The sequence below is a fragment of the Eleutherodactylus coqui genome, chromosome 5, assembly GCF_035609145.1.
Source record: "Eleutherodactylus coqui strain aEleCoq1 chromosome 5, aEleCoq1.hap1, whole genome shotgun sequence".
Classification (NCBI taxonomy): domain Eukaryota; kingdom Metazoa; phylum Chordata; class Amphibia; order Anura; family Eleutherodactylidae; genus Eleutherodactylus; species Eleutherodactylus coqui.
The window spans coordinates 216421693-216441695 of NC_089841.1; the positions used below are offsets into that span (position 1 = coordinate 216421693).

The window sequence follows — 20003 nt, forward strand, 5'->3', positions numbered from 1 at the left end:
CGGGAAGGGCTTAAAAATATAAGCCCTTACCTGAAAAAGAAAGATTTTAGTGTAAAAGAGAATAAAAATGCAGGCATTCTCTTCAATGGAGCCGCTGCTGCTGCCGGCGACTCATTGAAGACAATGGTCTGCTGGCACACCTGAATTCTTTTTCAGGGACGGGCTTTACATATAAGCCATTCCCTGGAAATGAATTAAAAGTGATTTAAAAAACAAAAAAAATAGATACTCACCTCCCTTCAGCTGCCGGGGCACAGCCGCATCTTCTCCTGCTGCCCCCTGCACTGTGGTGCTGAACTGCGGTCATTCAGCTGAGAGCTGCGCTGAGCCAATCAGAGGCAGCATTCACTCACCCATTCATGAATTCATAAATGGGTGTGAGTGAAATCTGCCTCTGATTGGCTCAGCGCTGAGCCAATCAGGGGCATGTCTGACTCACACCCCCTTCACACCCACTGCCAGCTGGCCGCAGCTGAACTCCGTCTGCCGGGACCAGGTGAGTATATATATATATATTTTTTATTTTTACACATTTCTGGATGAATTGCAGGGAAGGGCTTATATATTTAAGCCCTTCCCGAAAATTAATCCCGCGCTAGCTGGCAGCCCATTGCCTTCAATGGAGCCGGCTGTATTGCCGGCTCTATTGAATTCAATGGGCTAACATCGTTCTGCCGGGACAAGGTGAGTATATATTTTTTTTAACTTTTTACACATTTTAGGATGATTTTCAGGTGAGGGCTTATATTTTTAAGCCCTTCCCGAAAATTCATCCCGCGCTCGCCGGCAGCCCATTGCTTTCTATGGAGCCGGCTGTATTGCCGGCTCCATTGAATTCAATGGTCAGCGCTCGTTTAATCGAGACGAGCACCGCGTGGTGTTCGTCTCGAGTAACGAGCATCTCGAGCACCCTAATACTCGAACGAGCATCAAGCTCGGACCAGTATGCTCGCTCATCTCTATTGCTTACCTTACAGAGCTCGAGGTCCGAAGTTCATGGTGTGGGACGCCGGTCGAACCCGCTCTGACGTAATCTTCAAGCGTCGGGAGACCTGGTATAGAGATTTAATCCAATGCGCATGTGTACGCTGATAGCGTATCAACGTTCAAAGATACGTAATATTCGTATCTCCATCAACGCACATGAGGTTCGGATCTCGATTGCAAAGAGAAGAAGAAAGCTCAAGAGCTCCGCTCATTTATCAAATCAGAATAATATCTTGAGCTTAATGCTTTTCTATAAAGAACTTCGGACCTCGAGCTCCGTAAGGTAAGCAATGCTATAAAAGAATGGTATTGTCATTTGCGTGTTATGCTTGAAAAAGGCGTTTATTAGAACGCCGAAACGCGTTGCAAATTTTACTATACTTTCCGTGTATTATATTATATTAAATTCACTGTGTTAAAAACTGCCGGGTTATGACAGTTCACGTATCTGGACTACAAGATCCTTAGAGCGCGGAAGGAGTTTTTCATCTTCCTATTTGTATTTTCCCCATTTTTGTTTTTCGATACCTTTTGGGGTCTTTCTTCCTGCTGCATCTCCTTGACGTGTAAGGAATATTTGGGGATCTTCATATTTTACAAGCAAACCAGGATCATCGGTGCAAGCGGGTGCACCCCTATAATCTTTAGGGGCCCCGCTTTGCACCAGGTGAGTAGAACCTAATTTTGTTTTTTTCGAAACATTGTGTGGTGGCGCGGATCTCTACTTAATAGTTGTAAACTGAGTAATTAGTAAGAGGCCAATCAATGGCAGACTTTAATTTGCTGTTCTAGAAATGTATACTACTGCTCTGCTACTGTTGCTTCTTTTGTGCATAGTAATATACTTGTATTTGGATTTCTTGCAGACCAAAGAAAAAATAGAAAAACTAAAATCTCAAGCAGAAAACTTCTGTCACCGTTTAGGAAAATATCGTATGCCGTTTGCTTGGATACCAATTAGCCTACAGAATTGTATTAACGTTATGACCCTGGAAAGAGAAGTCTCCGATTCCGAGAATGGGAACGGTATGCCTATCCTTTCTAGTATTTTTTTTTTTAAAGCAGAAAAAGTTGCTGTTCCTGTTGGGAAGAACTCATTATTGTCACATTACCTCGCAGGATATAATGAAAATGTCTTACTCATCCAATCACTATTGATGGGTTAGGGCTCGCTCACATGGGCACATGTATACAATGTTGCGGGTCCTCTGCAACGTTGTACACATTACAGCTACTACACTCTGCCGGTAAGGAGCCTGCAAAGACCGCGTCTGGGCTGCATTGCGCATGCCCGGGATTTACGCAATCACAGACATGCGCAGTGTGATTTTTTTCTTTATTTTTTCCTATTTATTTATTTTTTATTCCCCACTCTGTTCAGAGCAGGGACGCGTATTGAAACGCTGCGCATACGCAGAGAAATAGTGCATGCTGCTATTTATTTCTCCTGCGTATCAGTACGCAGTGCGCACACACAGGTGTCAGTGGAAGAATGAAAGTCCATTGAGTTGTATTGCATCCTTTCACCGCGTGTTACCCACCCGAAATATGCATGCCTAATATGTGGTGAGATTACGCCCGTATGAATGAACCCTCACAAGAGGGGGGCGTAATCCATAGGCATGAAAATGCCACCTAGTCCTGTGGAAATTGTCTACAACTGTACTTATAATGTCCATATGTACTCTCTAATTGCTTAACAGCTGTGTTCTTCTATTTATATAGGTAAGACGGCAGCTGGTGACCGGAGATCCTCATTGGGGGGAAGGAGATTTTCTGATAGAGGGAGCTCATTAGATGAAGGCTCCACATCACCATTCAAGCCCACGACCATTACACAAAACACTTTCATTAAACAGGTAAATGTAATTATTTGTCTTTTATAAATGCCTCAGGGCTCTTTCCCACGAGCATAGGTGTTTTTACGTGTGCCCACTGGCGCTATAAAAATGCGTGAACGGGCACAAATATCTAACGTTGGTGTGGCTGTTCAGATGGCACGGGCCCCAGCGCGTATACGCGGAGGCCGCAATGCCATTGCCTACCCTTCCTTCCCCCTCGCCGGCTCACCTCTTCTCTCCTTTCCTCCAAATATTTGCAATGGGAGCAGGTGGGATGGGGGCGAGGCTAAACTCGCCCCTTGTCTGCAGCCAGCAATGGGAGGGTACAGGGCGGAGCTTAGCTCTGCCCCCATCCTGCACCCTCCTATTGCAAACAGCCGGAGAGGAGGAGAGAAGGGGAAGTGAGTTTAGCAGTCACGCTGCTAAACTCCCTCACACCTCCCTTCTCCTGCAGTGTATTTGGCTCCCATAGGAGTCTTTGCAGTAACCGACGTATTCTTGGCACAGAGATAGTTCCAGGACTATCTTTGCTGCCCGACGTATATTTGCCAGCTGGGCACATTTACGTGTATTGGCCGGCCGTGAAAACAGCAGCCGATATACGCTCGTGTAAAGAATACCTTACATAGGATCTAATACATCACATGATTTCTGTAGATCAACATACACCCGTAGGTGTCTCCACACACTTTTTGGGTGCTCTCCCTAAGAAGAGACAACACCCCTCTTGACCCACGACACAGGCCTCTCACCAGCCAAGCCAAAAACCTAATGCACATTGATGAGGGGCAAATGCCTCAAAACGGCTGTCTGTGTATGGTTTACAGGCTTGGTTTACTATTCCCAATCATTGGTTTACAGACTTGTTAAAAAGTCATACATTGGTTTGCAGGAATGCTGCCATCCAAGAGGTGGCGCTGGAGAGGTATTGTTCCATCTTTCTTATTTGCAATGGATGAGAAAACACGAATTAATCGCGCGACTTGATCGCTACTATTCGTCATTGATGCAATTTTTGGCTGTGATGCGGCCAGCGTAAAATCACAAGGCTCACGTGAATGAGGCCATAAACATACACACTCCTACTGGGCAAGCTTGCATGTTTATTTCAATGGAGAGAGTGGAATAATCAGCTGCCAGACACTTCTAGCAGCAATTCCTCTCCCATAGGCGTAATAAAATCCAACATCTGCTGTGGGGAAGGGAGTCAGGAGTCCCCAACACAGATAAGATTGTCAGCCAAACACACTGGAATTGGCGGGTTGACTGGATGTTTATCATGTGTGTATCAGATTTTGAATGCGGACCAGACATGTGCTGCTTATGGGAAACTGTGTTTCAGCCTATTGGGACTAATCAACAGTTATCTGATTAGCAATGTAAGACATCATAGATATAGCCACAATGGAGTATGGCTCCCTACTATGCCATACATTTCAATAGGTGCCCTGTTTAGTTTAGCTTCTACTCCATCGACTTTCATATAGAATAGTGCATTGTGCTGATAGACCCATTAAAGTCAATGGGATTTGTTAATATATGATACAACATTTTTCATTCTCAGGCATTTACAAACATTGTGATGTTTATAAATAAATGAACATAGATATTGTTATAGCTATGGCCGGCTGTCCACGGGCAATGCGGTATCCAGTGGCGAAGCTCCGCCGCCCGGGAGCAGGAGCCGCCGCCGAATCTCCGCCGGTCAGCCCTATCTAATAGATAGGCTGACCGCGGAGAATCGGGGGAATTCGCAGCATGCTACGGGAAGCGTCGTCCGGTGGACAGGGGGCCTAATACTGCCAGTGATATAGCAGAGCGGACTTGGATATTGGAAATGATGTAGCTGCACCATGACCATTCAGAAGGGTGACTGTATTAGAGGAGGCTAGGGCGGTACTCTTTGTAACAGTACTATACATAAAAATGCTTCTGATAACCAATACAGTACTTATTACGGAAATGTATTCCGCTCTCTGTATCATATTATAAGCAATACTTCCGGTCAGTGCTCATGCTTACTCATGGGAGTTAAGGTACATTTACACAGGCGTTCACATTTCTCGGAGCAATTTCGTGGTCGCCTGTGTAAATGTTATGGGTAATGCTAACTTTATACAAGTATTCATGAATGAGAAATATATTCATGCATCATGTGATCTCTGTTTTATTATCAGGAAGGAGACAAACTGAGCGATGAAGACTTATTCAAGTACTTAGCAGATTATAAAAGATCTTTGCAAAAGCGGGCAAAATGCATACCAGGTGAGGGCAGCAATGCCATGTGTGATGGGGAGCTGTGGAAGAAATGATTACTTCACTGCATGCATACAAGCTTAAAGATGGGTATAGAAATGAGGGTGAAATGATCAGAGGGAGCTGGAAGACACGGATGTGTGTCTATATATGATGAATAACTTTCACAGTGTAATATGCAAGTGTTCTATTGAAGCAGATGGCATACTACTAGCATATTACACTGTGAAACAGTTATTGAATAGATACATTAATGACTAATTATTATTTGATTATTTAATAAAATATACATATAAAATTGGAGGCACACAGCGGTATAGTATGAGCTGATATATTTGTATAACTGCCATATTAGGGATCTGTGTTGTACTTGAGATCCAAGCCTTCAATAATGATCTCAGTCTCTGATAATCATGTTGAACATGTTTGATCACATTGGTGCACTATTAGGCTTTGTTCCCATGAGCGTTTTCACGGTCGGCCGTTATACGCTACGATCTGATGCATTGGATTCCAATGCATCAGATCACATGACCGTATTCCTGCGACGTAAAAGCATCCGGCTGGCCAATATAGCACCGGATACTTTTACGTCTGGCCCAAAAGATAGTCCTGGAACTATCTTTTGGGCCGGAATACGTCGGCCGCTGTAGGGGCTCCTATGACTGCTAAACTCCCTCCCTCTTTTCTCCTCCCCTCCAGCTGATTGCAATGGGAGGTGGTGGAGCTAAGCGCAGATCGTAGCGTATATTGGTCAGCCATGAAAACGGCGGCCGATATACACTCGTGGGAACAAAGCCTTAGAAGAGTTTTTCTGTTTACACACTATCTTGCATTTTGTTGCTATACTGATATCCCTACTTTTCTAGATTTTGTCCATGTTTAGCATTGTGCTATACTACATTTTACGTTTTGGCATACATTTTCAATCCTGGTGAATTTTCGACCCAAAGAAGATGAAGTCCCGTACACATCCTATAGTCCCGTTGTCGATTGTAATTTGAATTGGGCCATTTTTTGCAGTCATAATTTTTGTCTTCTTTACATTCAGGTAGAGGCTCAATTTTTCATTTTCAGTTTTCATTTTCCATATCAGCTGCTTCAGACCTGCTGCTGTTTCTGCAAGCAGAGTTGTGTCATCTGCATAACGGAGATCGTTGATGTCTCTGCCACCTATTTTCACCCTGATTTTCAATTCGTCTAAGTCTATTTTCCGCATGATCACTACCACATGTAGTTTAAACAAGAAGTGGGAGAGGATGCAGCCCTGTCGGACGCCTTTTCCAATTCCAAACCAGATTGTGTCCTCATACTGTGTTACCACAGCGGCTTCTTGATTTGGTATAAAGGGATTTTGTCACCTTGACTAGCTATGCCGATACGCCCAGCTCTTGTAGGGGATGCCATAGCTGGCCATGGCTGTCACAATCAAAGGTATTAATGTGGGTGATGAAGCACATCTAGATATACTTTTGATGTTCTCAAGCTTTTTACATGGTCGTGTTTTCCACATCTTTGCCATAATCCTTCCTGCGCATCAGGGAGCGCCGCTTCGACTACTGATCTCAGTATTTCCTGTATGATTTTGAGAAGGATATTGCTTGCGTGTGGAATGAGGGCTATTGTTCGGTAGTTGAATCAATTCCGGGAGTCGTCTTTCTTTGGCAGAGGGATGAAGACAGATTCTTTTCGAATCCTGTGGTCATTATGTGGATACCCATACTGCCTGGCACAGCACCATGATGGTTTAAACTGGTACTAGCAGCAATAGCTCTGCCGGTATGTTATCTATACCTGGTGCTTTATTTTTGGCTAGTTGTTTCATTGCCATAACGACCTCTGACTGTATAATGGGGGGCTCCAAGGGCACAGGCTCTGCCCCACACAATGGTGAGTCCCGGTACTTGGTTGCAGGCATATAGTTCCTTTGTATATCCCCTCTACCTATCCTTGATATTCTGTTAGTTATTCAATTCCTTCTCATTTTTGCCTTTGATTGTGCCATTGTTTGCCATGAATTTTTTCGGACCATCTTGACCTTTGAAAATAGGGTTTGGATATAGCCTTTCATGGTTTTTGCTCTTTAAGTTGTTTACAATGCTCATTCCAGTCTATTTCCTTGTCTTTCCTTACCATTCGCTGAAAATCGGTATTTCGTTGCTGAACTTCGTTTTAGTTGCCGGCTGCCTTTACTGGTCTTCTTTTATTGGCTATTCCAAGGGTTTGTTCGTACAACCATTAGTGTAGTTTTTCCCACTTCTTATAGGTGAGATGCTTACTGGCTGTTTTAATAACATTGGACTGTATTTCCTTACATAGCTGCTCTGGATACTTTTCTGATGTGTCAAGCAGTTCAAATCTGTTTGCTACATCAATAGCAAATGATGGGGCGATTTTAGAGCGGCTTCGTTAATGCTACAGAATTTGATGTTGATCTTACCTTCAAGAAGTTCATGATTAGTGCCGCAGTCAGCATCAGGAAAGGTTTATATTACAATGATTAAACTTTGCCAACCATGATTACACAGGATATAATCAATCTGATTTCAATGGAGGCCCTTAGGAGATGTCCATGTGAACAGTCTGTTTGGGAGATGTCCACATGTACAGTCTGTTTGGGTTGCATAAACTATGTGTTTGATATCCTGAGCTGATTTTCTTGGCAGAACTATACCAGATGATCACCGGCTACATTTCTTTCACTAGCCCGAATCTTCCTGTGATGGTTGTTACTGATTGGCTGCCGATTTTGGAATTGAAATCGCCCATGATGTAAATGATGTCCTTCTTTGGCACTTCGTTTAGAGTTGTCTGGACGATGGCATAAAAACCTTCATTGGTTTCCTCATTGGCATCCGTCATTTTGGCATAGACCTGTAAGACTGAGATGTTCACTGGCTTACCACGTATCCGTATGGTTATGATACGGTCTCTGATTGTTCTATAATTTTCTACTGCCTTTAAAGTCCGCTTGTTCATAATAAACACTGCTCCATCCCTCTTGATTTTCTCGTGTCCGGCATAGTGCAATGTGAAGTCATTGGACTGAAAATATCCATTACCCATCCAGTGCAATTTGCTTATCCCAAAGATATCCATGTCAGGTCTTCTCATTTTGCATTGCATAATGTCCAGTTTCCCTAGACTCATGCCCCGCACATTGCATGTTGCTAGCATGTGAGCTTTGGTACAGCGCAGTCCTTTCCTTTCATCATAAGGCACATCAGCAGCTGGGCTTTCCAAGATTTATTAATACACTGAGAACCATTGGTATAAGGAAAATTTAGTAGATACATTTCATTCCCAATTTAGCAAATGAGTTTTTTTTGATTCCCCCATGTCTCCTGACAACAAACTGTATGTGTGACGTACAAATGAGTGATTGCTCAAAGAGTTTTTAGATAATAAACAGTGCAGTTTTGAAGGGATGATCACATCAACGATGTTGAGTGTTTTTAAAAATGTGGAAATTTGGTAGAATTTAAAAGATCCATACCTAAAATTCCAAATTCTAACCTGAACTCAGAAAATGTCATTATTTTGTTGTTATGAACAAGATCTGATATGAAAGTGACTCCTTTCCTAACCCAACTGGACACCCTCACGTCAGGAACAAAGTACTTGAGAATCTCCAGAGGATTTTTAAGGGGGGAAATTCCCTACAAGCTCCTCAGTCTTTCTCCCAAAACAAAAACTCCAAGCCTGGAGCCCAACAGGAAGGAAGTGTGTGTGTGTGTGTGTGGGGGGGGGGGGGGGGGTAAAATTTCTCTTGGGAAGGGATAGCACAAGTCTTTACATTTGAGGAGGTCAGCTCGTGAGCGCAAGGAAGTGTTTTTAATGGCCTATTGTTTAAGTACACTTCTATAGAAGGCCAACTGGAGTCTTAGGAATAGGAGTCCAAGTTTTTTAATTGATTTAAGAACTGTAGCATAGCAGTAGTAGTGTAGATTTGGTATCCCCAATCCCCGTCTGCAGTGAAAATAAATAATAGGTGAAGCAAGACTCGTTTTTTAAATTTTTTTTTTATTCCATATTAAATCTGAAAGTTGTATTTGGAATCTTCCTATTATGGAATGAGTAATAGATACTTTGATTGTACGGAGATAATAAAGAATTGGGGAAGAATTAGCATCTTGTACATTAAAACACGACCTAACCAGGAAATTTTGCGGCTTGAGAGGTGATTTAATTCCATTTGAATAGAAAATAATCGAGGCAGGAAATTTATAGAAATGAGATTTGCTAGGGGGAAAGCATAGTTTAATCCCCTGGTATGGAATATTGTCCTGTTGCCAAAGAAAGGGAAATTCAAGCTGAATGGATTTCTTAAATTCTTCTGGAACAGTAATGCCAAAAACTAATGATTCACTAATATTGTGTTTTATAATAGGAGATTTGGCTAAAATGAAATAGAGAGTTATATACTTGTCTTAAAGTGGGAAGGGGATCTGAAAGAACCAGAAGCACATCATTCCCAAACAGGCTTATTTTATGCTGCCTAAGACCCGCCACAATCCCTTTAATGCTGGAACTTGATCTGATCATTTCTGCAAGAAGCCCTATAATTAAGGAGAATAGTTGAGGAGACGGGGAATATCCTTGTCGCATACCATTGGTTATTTGAAAGAATTTGGAAAAAATCCCATCCACCAACCCCCTGACCGAGGGGGCATAGTATACGGCTTGGATAGCATTAAAATATTGCCATGAAAGCCGAATTTATGGAGAGCTGCAAAAGCGAAGCCCCAATGATTTCTGTTGAATGCTTTCTTCGCATTCAAGGCAAGAAGTAGGGAAGGCAGGCGAGAATATCTGACCTCTGAGATTAAATTATCATTCTCCGGTTGCATCCCTTTCATAAATCCCATCTGGTCAATGTGAATTGAATTGGGAAGTACCACTAGAAGTCTTTGTGCTTGTAATTTTAGAATATATTTTAGTATCACAATTGAGCATGGATATTGGTCTAAAGCTAGCTGGGGAGTCTAGTGATTTTCTCAGTTTGGGGATTGTAACTATGGTTGCATGGAGCATTTCTTTCGGCAGCCGACCACAAGAAACTGCTTTATTAAGGTTTTGGATAGATGCGGTGAAATAATGGGACCAAACAATTTGTAGTGCTCGTTGGCGAATCCACTGGGTCCCGGAGTTTTGTGGAACCTTGAAGAAAACATCTGGGGGGAGAATGGGGCCATTGAGTTGTGTGAGGGAGTCTGGGGGAATAGTGAGGAGTTTGATTTTAAGGGATTCTTTAATTAGAGAATGTGCAGGTTGAGGAGTTAGAAAGGTCATCTTTCAAATTATATAGTTTAGAGAAGAAGTCACTGACCTCATCCGCAATATGTTGCGAATGAGAGATTTTAGTAACTATGGTTCCCGAGTAAAAAGATATGGAATTTTTGCTATAGGTTGTCTACGTTCGACTGTATTAGCCATCATTTTTTATTTAAAAAAAAGGCCCGAAAAATTTTAAATCTTTCTCGGAATCTTCGAAAAACAACTTTCTAAGCTTATTATGTAGCCTGCAGCACCAGTTCAATTTTATTAATTTGCATAAGTAGGTTGCTAATACAGACTTGTTTTAGTTTCTTATGTTGGCAGCTAACTTTGATCAAGATGCCACGTATGAAAGCTTTGTGAGCATTCCAAATTGAAGAAGAGTCAGTTTCAGGCAGGTCAATAAGTAGAAAATATTCTTTAAGTTTCTCAGTTATCAGTTTATTGTAGTGAAGGATTTTCATAAGGAGGACATTGTTTCTCCAGGACCTAACATTATTTAGTGGAGTGTCTAAAGATACAGTTAATGAGACAGGGGAATGGTCAGACCAGGTAGAAGTGCCAATTGAGGAGAAGGTGATCGAAGGAAGTGTCCACCTTCATGAAAAAGAATTGTGACAAGTGGAATAAAATGTATATTCTCTAGAAGAGGCATTGAGGCAACGAAAGGTGTTATGTACAGCCTCTTTATGGAGACAAGGAGGGAAACGTCCTACATCTATGACCTGTTGAGTCTAAGGCCTGGTTTAGACACCACGATTATTGCTCAAAGATGTCTTTTGAGCTACATTTGAGCGATGATCGTTGTGTGCATTTACAGCGCAAGGTGATCACTCAAACGTTGAGCAATCACTTTGCGCTCCGAGTGGGGAATGCAGAAGACAAGCGGGGCCACTCGTCTTCTGCATCCAGCTGTCCCCTGCTCGGAGCGCTCAGCTGTTGTACAGCTGAGCGCTCCGAGCAGGGGATGCAGAAGACAAGCTGGGCCGCTTGTCTTCTGCATCTAGCTGTTCTCTGCTCGGAGCGCCCGGCTGTTATACAGCTGAGCGCTCCGAGCGGGGTATGCAGAACACAGCTGGAGCGCTGTGTTCTTCATACCCCACCTGTGTTCAGGGAGTAGGATACAGCTGAAACAATAGTATCAGCTGTATCCCGCTGTGTATTCCTGATAAGGCTCATCGAAGGAGAACGATTAGTGATTCCTTAACGAAAATTGCTCGATCTCATTGCAGTTAGACACAACGATTATCGCTCAAAAGACGTGAGCGATTTTTGAGCGAAAATCATTGTGTCTGAATCAGCCTTAAATCTCCGTCAGGGACAATATTGAAGTCTCCGCATATAATAAGTTTGCCCGAGTGAGGATTATGCATCTTTTTGATTTAACATGTTTAAAAAACATATCTGAGAAGAATTAGGGGAATAGAAATTAACTATAGTGATGGGGACTTTGTTTATAGATCCCGTCAAAATCATAAATCTGCCTCTGGGATTAATCACCGATTTGGTAAAATTGAAATCAACACACTCATAAACAGCGATGAGAACTCCTGCTTTCTTTTTGTCAGAACATACATTAAAATTCTTTGATTATGTTTTGTGTGAAAATGTAGGGGAGTCTAGTGAGGAGAAGTGTGTCTCTTGAATGCAGAAGATGTCAGTCTTTTTACCTATAGCCTCTTTCCAAAGAAGAAATCTTTCAAATGGGGAATTGAGCCCATTCGTATTAAGTGAAAGAATTTTAATAGAGATGAACGAGTATACTCGCTAAAGGCAATTGCTCGAGCGAGCATTGCCTTTAGCGAGTATCTCCCCGCTTGAGACTGAAGGTTTGGGTGTCGGCGCAGGGGAGCGGTGAGTAGCGGCAGTCAGCAGGAGGGAGCGGGGGGCAGAGAGGGAGAGAGAAATCTCCCCTCCGTTCCGCCCTGCTCTCCCCTGCAGCTCCCTGCCCGCCGCCGGAACCCGAACCATCCGTATCGAGCGGGCAGATACTCGCTAAAGGCAATGCTCGCTCGAGCAATTGCCTTTAGCGAGTATACTCGCTCATCTCTAAATTTTAAATGACACAGAACATAATTATCAAGAAGCATATGAGAAAGAACCTCGTTAGCATGTACTTTACTAGCCATAAAATGAACCAAAGAAAATAAACATAGGAAAACATTTTGCTACTCACAAACTCAGAAAACGCTAACACAAGCAGAAATGAGAGCAACTAGGACCAATAAAAACAGAAAAACAGAAAATTTTGCAGGGAAACAAAGTAAACCTGCTTTTTCTTGGTGGGCAGAAAGTTTGCCTGGAAGAAAATAATCTCCTCATTAAGTGGATGAGAGTCAAAACCTCAGCGGGCACAGGATTTCTGAGACTCTTCACGTGGTGACTTGACGGGTCTTCTGGGTGAGTGGGTGGATTGTTGAGCCGTAAGATGTAAACCCCATGAAGACAGGAGCCAGTTGCTATCTCCAGGTTTGTTGATGACCTGTGCAGAGCCGTCCTCTTGAACCAAGAGTTGTTTAGGTAAACCTTACCTGTAGGGAATCTTAAACTTCCGTAAAATAGCTTCTTTTATGAGAAAGAAATGTATTTTGGCAATGACATGACGTGGCACGTTGCCTGAAAGATGTTTAGGCTTCAGTAGCCTGTGAGCCCTATCCATAGTAAGAGGGCTTATCACACCAATGAGGGGTCTCCATGCATTGGGATCCCTCCTCAAGTAAGCGATTATCTCTCTTTATTAGATTCTACCTATATCCAGAGGAAATTAAGTAGCACAGACCCGTTTCTTTTTTTTTTTCTTTTCCTTTTTGTTTTGCCCCAAAGTCACACTTGGAGCACTTGCATTGTGCCTATCAATAGTAAGCTCGTGGAGCGAAATTGCAGCAATAACATTTTCACCAGTTGAATTAGGAAGACTTTAAGTTTCACTAGGGTAATCCTTTCAGGGATACCCCTAAATGTCACGCTACTTCTTCTGCAATCTTCAAGATCCACTAGTTTATTTTTTAGCTGCTCAACCTTCTCCTTTACGGAAAAGTGATCATCAATTAGGTTGTTGTGAGACTTGGTCAATTCGCTCATTTTATTTTCCGTGTGACTAACTTTATCCCTAGTTCGTTCATGGAGGTATTTAGAGAGGTGGAAAGTTTAAGCAAGTCACTTTGGACTGACCCTTTCAATGCCAGGACCATTTCCTTTATAAGGGATTCTGATGCAAGTTGATTAGATGAAGCCATATTAAGTAGAGGGTCATTAGGTTCAAATACTGTGTTTAGAGCAGGTATAGAGTCTTCCAGTCTAGGTCTCTTCTTTTCAGGGCTATCTGACGGTGAAGTGATCGAAGCCCCATATGGGTGCTTGGGTGCCATCTTCGCCAGCATTATAAGGCTGCAGGAAGAGGGAGAGGCCCTTTGTTCACTCACTAGGTATGATGTAGTTGGAGGGCTGCATTGTCTAGCAGGCTTTGCAGGAGCGCCTAATGAGCTTTGCGGGGAATCCTGAGGATTTTCTTCGCCAATGTGCGAGTCACCGGGGCGAGGGAGAGCTGCAGGCCTCAGCTTTGGAGTCCCAACGAGAACCGTGAGTGGTGAAAAATTTGGCAAGACACTTAAGTTGTGCCTTGGAAGCCTTGTGGCAAGTCATCTCAAAGTCCACGGGCCAAAGCGATGGTTCAGGAGAATGAAATTTGTTGGTTACCGGCCACTGCTGTGTTTGACGTTAGTAAGTTCCCCTTGAGCTAGTGTCCTGATTTTTGAGTGTCACGCCAGGCGTCCCACTCTAGTGCAGCCCGCCAGGGAATCTGGCTATCAGTCCAGGCCTGTCACAGAGACAAGAGTGTTGCTATTTCTGGAAAACACCCTTTTTTGTATTTTTGTATTTTCCTTAGTTTTTCATTTTTTAATTGACCTTAAAAGTAATTTACGTTGGTTTTATTTAAACATTTCTTAAACAATTCCCATATGAATATTACCTTAATCTTCCCGCTTTCTTAAGGTTTGCTGAAGCTTGAGATCTCCCCGGTCTATGATGGGGTGAGTGGATGCCTTACTCCTGAGTTGCTTCCAGTTAAGCCGTTTCCTGAAGGCCGCGCTCGTCTGATTAAGGAGGTCCTTGAGTTTCCTGTGAAAGAAGTTTATGTTCCTCACACCTTTTACAGGTAAGCTTTAGAATTATGAGGTCATCCCGCAGTAGACCGTTTTGTTTCCTAGGTTATATGTATTTTATGAACAGATGGAATAATGATTTGTGATTGATGTAACAGTTGCACAATAAGAGGCTATATCCTTTTTGGGAAAGACTTTTCCTGTGCAAACAGACATCTTTACTAAAAAAATAACCTCTGTTTTCTCTGTTACCTTCGAATGTCGTCTTATGTCGGTGACCATAAATTGTAAAATGTGCAGTTCTCTATATCTAATTTGAAAACCATGGCAGTGCTAATTCTATACGTCGTGATGAAAGTGCCACAGGTATAGCCGGCCAATATCACTGAAAAGACAAATGACTCATTTTCTTCTTTTTTGTTTCATAGAAATATAAAAACCCTCTATAGGATGATTTCACACACCAGAATATTCCACAAGACACCGCAGAATATACTGCTTTCAAAATCCACACCAAAATTAACATTCAGCTTTTGATGCAGAATTGCTGGCAGAATTAAGCCACTTTCAAATCCCCATTGAAATCTGCATGTCAGAGATGCGGATTTCGGTGCGGATTTTTCCGCACAACGGCATATCCTGCGGATTATTCCAATACATGTAAAAGCAACCATACTGTATCTCTCTTCTTCAGACAATGGAACAGAAATACAGCAGAAAGCACAGAGCTACCCATGTTCTGGCTGCTGGGACACATACATGTATACCTCTTGTTCTTCTACGCGGTGTGAGGTTGAATGCTGCATCTCCACAAATATGGAAATACCACTAAAAAAACACTGGACATGTTTTCTGTTTCTTACCAAGGTTGTCAAACTAAAGGGGTTTTGTCATAAAAAAAAAATCATCAATACTTACCTATTCCTCCCCAGGCAGTCTACTTACCGCATCTTCTCCTGGCTATTACAGTCCCCTGGGTCACTTTCAGCCGGCCAGGATCCTCCTCTTCTTTCTGTTGTGTAGCGGCTTTCTTCTTCCTGCAGGTCAGTGTAGGCTACGTCACTCGTGATGTAGCATTCACTACCTAGCAGGGAGTGCCAAATGCTATGCTGGGCTATTGCCGAGACTGCTCATGTATGCTGTCTCACGGCGTTAGTATAAGAACACTCGCAGCGTGTCAGCGCACATGAGCAATCCCGGCAATAGCCTGGAATAGCATTCAGTGCTCCTGCTAGGCGGTGAACTCTACGTCACTAGTGACATAGCGTACATTGTCCTGCAGGAAGGAGAATGCTGGCAATGTACGTAACGTCACTGAAAGAAGAGGATCTGTCTGGCTGGAGGTAATGTGACCCGGGGACTGCAGGAGACAGGAGAAGACCGGCAAGGAGAAGATGCGGTAAGAAGGCTGCCTGGGGAGGAATAGGTAAGTATTTATTTTTTTATTTTTGACAAAACCCCTTTAAGGCTAACTTCATACGGGCGAGCGCGATATCAGGCCGTGAATCATGGCCCCATATCTCGCTCACCTCATGTGAATTTCTCATTGAGGCGAGGCGTTTTTATGTCAAAACTGCCTCACATCACTTCGAGGACACAGCGATCCTCCACCGCTACAATATTTGGTTAGCGTGGTTAGCATGTTCTCCCCATGGTTCTTTGGTAAGTTATTTAGCTTGTTGTTGCATTGGCCCTAGTATGAGGGAAGGAGATTAGATTGTGAACTCTACTGGGACAAGAACTGACATGAGTGATTACAATTTATAGGCTATATAAGTAAAGGGAAGACAAGAGTTGGTGCGAGTGTGTCGGCTACTAGAACTTATTGCTATAATGGTATAATATAAGCTTCAGTATGTTTTTAGTTGCTTTTAGTAGGATAACTGCTGTAAAGGTGTGGAGGTATACGGGTATCAGTGGTGTGTTTACTAGGGAGACAACATATTTTAATCGTAGGCAACAGGTTATGGCATGCAACTGTAAAATGTGATCGTGTAAAAGGGTTTTTTGCCTTGTATGGAGACACGGTTGTGTAAACGCAGAGGCTTAAAACTTGTCCTCATCATATCCACTCAAAACCTGTAGGTCTTGTTACAAGGAACGGCTCCAATACCCCATCCAAATGACAAGTCCCCTTAACATAGGACAATTTTTTGATGCAGCAGTGGCTAAATGCAAAAATATCGGCCTTCCTGTTTTGGAGAAACCTAGCGGCTGTACATACTGCGCCTTTGTGAGAAAGGAGTTATGGAGACCCATATGGTGTCCTGTGAACAATAAAGTGACAGGTCAGTGCCATTTATAGTGAACACGCCATTGTAGTGGCCCAACTGGAAGCTCTTGGGTTGCTTATTAGACACCATGCCATGAGTTAGGGCTCATTAACACGAACGTAAATAAGCAGCGTATTACGGATGCGACGTGCACGGTGAATAGAGCCAGTACACGTACATGGATTTTCATTGATCCATTCACATTAGCATACATACAGTGTGTATAATACGTGCGTAAAAAGAAAAAAAGCAGCATGCTGTATTTGCCACGTATTATGCACCTACAGCCCTTTTGTAATATAGCATTTTACCCATACAGCTGTGTGAATGAGACCTTAAAAGAGTCTTTCACTATGACATATTCCAGCAACTGCTGCTGTGTAAGCACAACAATATTAGGCTGCCTGTCCACGGGTGATATGTCACTGCGTTATCTGCGGAGATAAACCGGCTAACTATGGAAAGCGCAACTTGTCGTCCATTAGCTGAGAATCATAGCAATTCTCCACTCGCCGGATTGAAATCGCGGCATGCTGCGATTTGCCGCGGTGAGCCTACCTTTTACATAGGCTCATCGCGGAGACCTGTCAGTGCTCCCCCCTCCTCCCCTGCGGTGGAATATTGCTAGCAATATTCCGTCACGGTCGTGGACAGTCAGTCTTCTGCTGGGTTCACACTAGTCGGTTTTACCGCTGAAATCTCGCAGTTTTGCCGCAGTGAAAAACCTGCTAGATTTCCTCGGGATAAGCGCAACTTCAAAACTCGCAGCACTTAGCCGCGGGTTTTGGAGCGACTTCGCCGCATGCTTTTCCATTGTGTCCAGCTCTCCCATAGAGAGAAGTGAGGCTGCAACAGAAAAAAAAAAAAAGAATTGACATGCTGCGTCCCGGGAATCCACGCCGCAGCGCCGGCTTTGCCGCGATGGATTGTCCGCCCCGTGTGGATGAGATTTTTGACAAATCTCGTCCACATGGCTGGCTAAGCCCGGGATTAGCGGCCGCCGGGAAATTCCGCGGCAAACTACCTGTGTGAACCCAGCCTTAGGATAGATTTTTAGGATTTGACTTTCAATAAGTTTGTTTCTATTCACCGACAGCAAGCAGCAATCTTGATAACTGCGAGCAATTGATACGTACAGAATATTTGGAGTTGCATAACTTATTATACATTGAATAACTTTGTTACTACACCAAACTTCTCCCCTCTTTAAAATAAACTTCAGCAGGAAATGTTCCTTCTGTGTGGGATCTGACTCTCTACAGTAATCTGAATATTTTGGGGTATTCTACAAACTATTTAATGACCCTAATATTTTCTAACCTTTTAGCTAGAGACGTATAATTCTATATAAATGTATCTTCTGGTAAAGGAACAGATCTTCTCCAGACTGAGGTCACTATGCAGTAAATATTTCCTGGCTGCAGAGCAAGTAATCTATGTATACCAAAAGTCTCCCTTTTTAGTATTGTTTATTGTTACTGGATACTGTGCTTTGTCTGCCCGGCAGTGATTTGTTGAATGGGAACTAAATGTATTGAGGAGGAAGATGAAAAGTGCACTCAGCGTTCTGAACTTCACCCTACTTGGCAGCCACACTATTATTCCACATGTACACACACGATTTGTTTGGTGCTTAGAGGGGATTTATGTTGAAATTGTAGTAAAGGATTACATTCACTGGACCAAAAACCGGTGACATAAGAGCAAGGAAATAGATGCAGATCGCACTCCCATATTTAAATGTGGCCCAATAAATAGGCATACGTTAAATCTTATCTTTGTTTTGTCTTTATGTTTTATGTGTTCTTGTGGCTTAGATGACTTAATGCAGGATCACATAGTAAGACGGCGAATAGACTAATTAATTCATATTGTAGCAGTAGTTCAAAATAAATTTTCTGAATTCTATAAATTGTGTTGATCATGTACAGAATAATTATAGCGATACACATTAATTAGCTAACCTTACATCGCAATAGACCATTGAAGTGAATGGGAAGGGGCAAATTCGCAGTGATTATGCAGGCAACCTGTGTATTCGCTGCGTATTTGTGCATCAATTCAGTGAGCTTGTCTGCGTTCTATTTTGCTTGTGCAAATTCGCAGTGTACAACTGAAAAACACATGTGTAAGCTTATGCCCGTGTGAATGAACCCTACTAGCGAACCCCGTAGTGTCCTCAATAATAACAATGACCACCATAGTGACCCCAGTAGTAATAGTGACCCCCTTAATGGCCACAGTAGTATCTGTGACCCCCCATAGTGGCCCCAGTAGTAACAGTGTTCCCCGTATTGGCTCCAGTAGTAATAGTAACCCCATAGTTTCCCAGAATTACCCCGCTTCCCTGAAAATAAGACATAGCATGTTTTTCCAGAACTTTTGAGGATGCAAAATGATTTTTCAGGCTTTTTGAGGATGCTTGAAATATAAGCCCTACTCCAAAAGTAAGCCCTGCTAACAGTTAATTTAAAAAGTCAATTTAAATAGTGTCCAGGCAGCTATACATGTAAAAAAGTTAAACCTTTTTGAACAAAAATTAATATAAGACACTGTCTTATTTTCAGGGAAACACGGTAATAGCAACCCCCTACCCCCATTGTCCTCTGGCCAGGCAGAACCTCTACAGGATTTCCACTTACCCAGCCTGCAGCTCCGGCCTGACAGTGGCGGCAGCCACTGCTCAGTCTGTGACAGTTTACCTCTCACCTCCGAGTTTACACTGCGTACAGGAGGGGTAGAGAGGCCAGCGGTAACTAACCCTGCACTGCCGCTGCAGGCGGGGTGAATACAATTCCTGTTAGGTCTGATGCACGGCCAGTGGGCCGCATAAAATGAGGCGGCGGGCCGGATTTGGCCCACGGTCCTTGTGTTTGATGTGTGTGTTAAAGGGAACCTGTCACATTGAAAAGGTAGTCCAGTCTGCAGGTAACATGTTATACCATAGAGCAGGACAGCTGGGCAGATCAATATATGTTTGTGGGATTCAGTATGATTATTAATCATTGATCTAAATCTCTGCTCACTTGGGGATTAGGAGTCCAGGAGGCGGTCCTACGTAGCAACGACAGCGCTCCCTATATTAGTGCGCGTACTAGATAGCTGACAATCTTTAAGTAGGACCATTTACTGTCCTAATCCCCCAAGTGAGCAGAGATTTAGGTCAATCAATAATAAGTTATACTGAATCCCACATATATCGATCTGCCAAGCTGCTCCTACACCTCAGTATAACATGTTACCTGCAGACTGGAGTACATTGTTAA

The 20003-nt window shown here is 43.0% G+C and overlaps 1 protein-coding gene across 4 annotated transcripts in view; it reads left to right on the plus strand.

The window, feature by feature from the left end:
* DOCK8 (dedicator of cytokinesis 8) overlaps positions 1–20003 on the plus strand; it is a 143572-nt gene that overhangs the window by 39130 nt on the left and 84439 nt on the right. For all 4 annotated transcript variants that reach the window (XM_066604205.1, XM_066604206.1, XM_066604207.1 and 1 more), the window contains exons 11-14: positions 1854–2013; positions 2713–2846; positions 5006–5093; positions 14355–14517. In XM_066604205.1, the coding sequence (XP_066460302.1) occupies positions 1854–2013; positions 2713–2846; positions 5006–5093; positions 14355–14517 (545 nt within the window). The remainder of the gene's footprint in view (positions 1–1853; positions 2014–2712; positions 2847–5005; positions 5094–14354; positions 14518–20003) is intronic.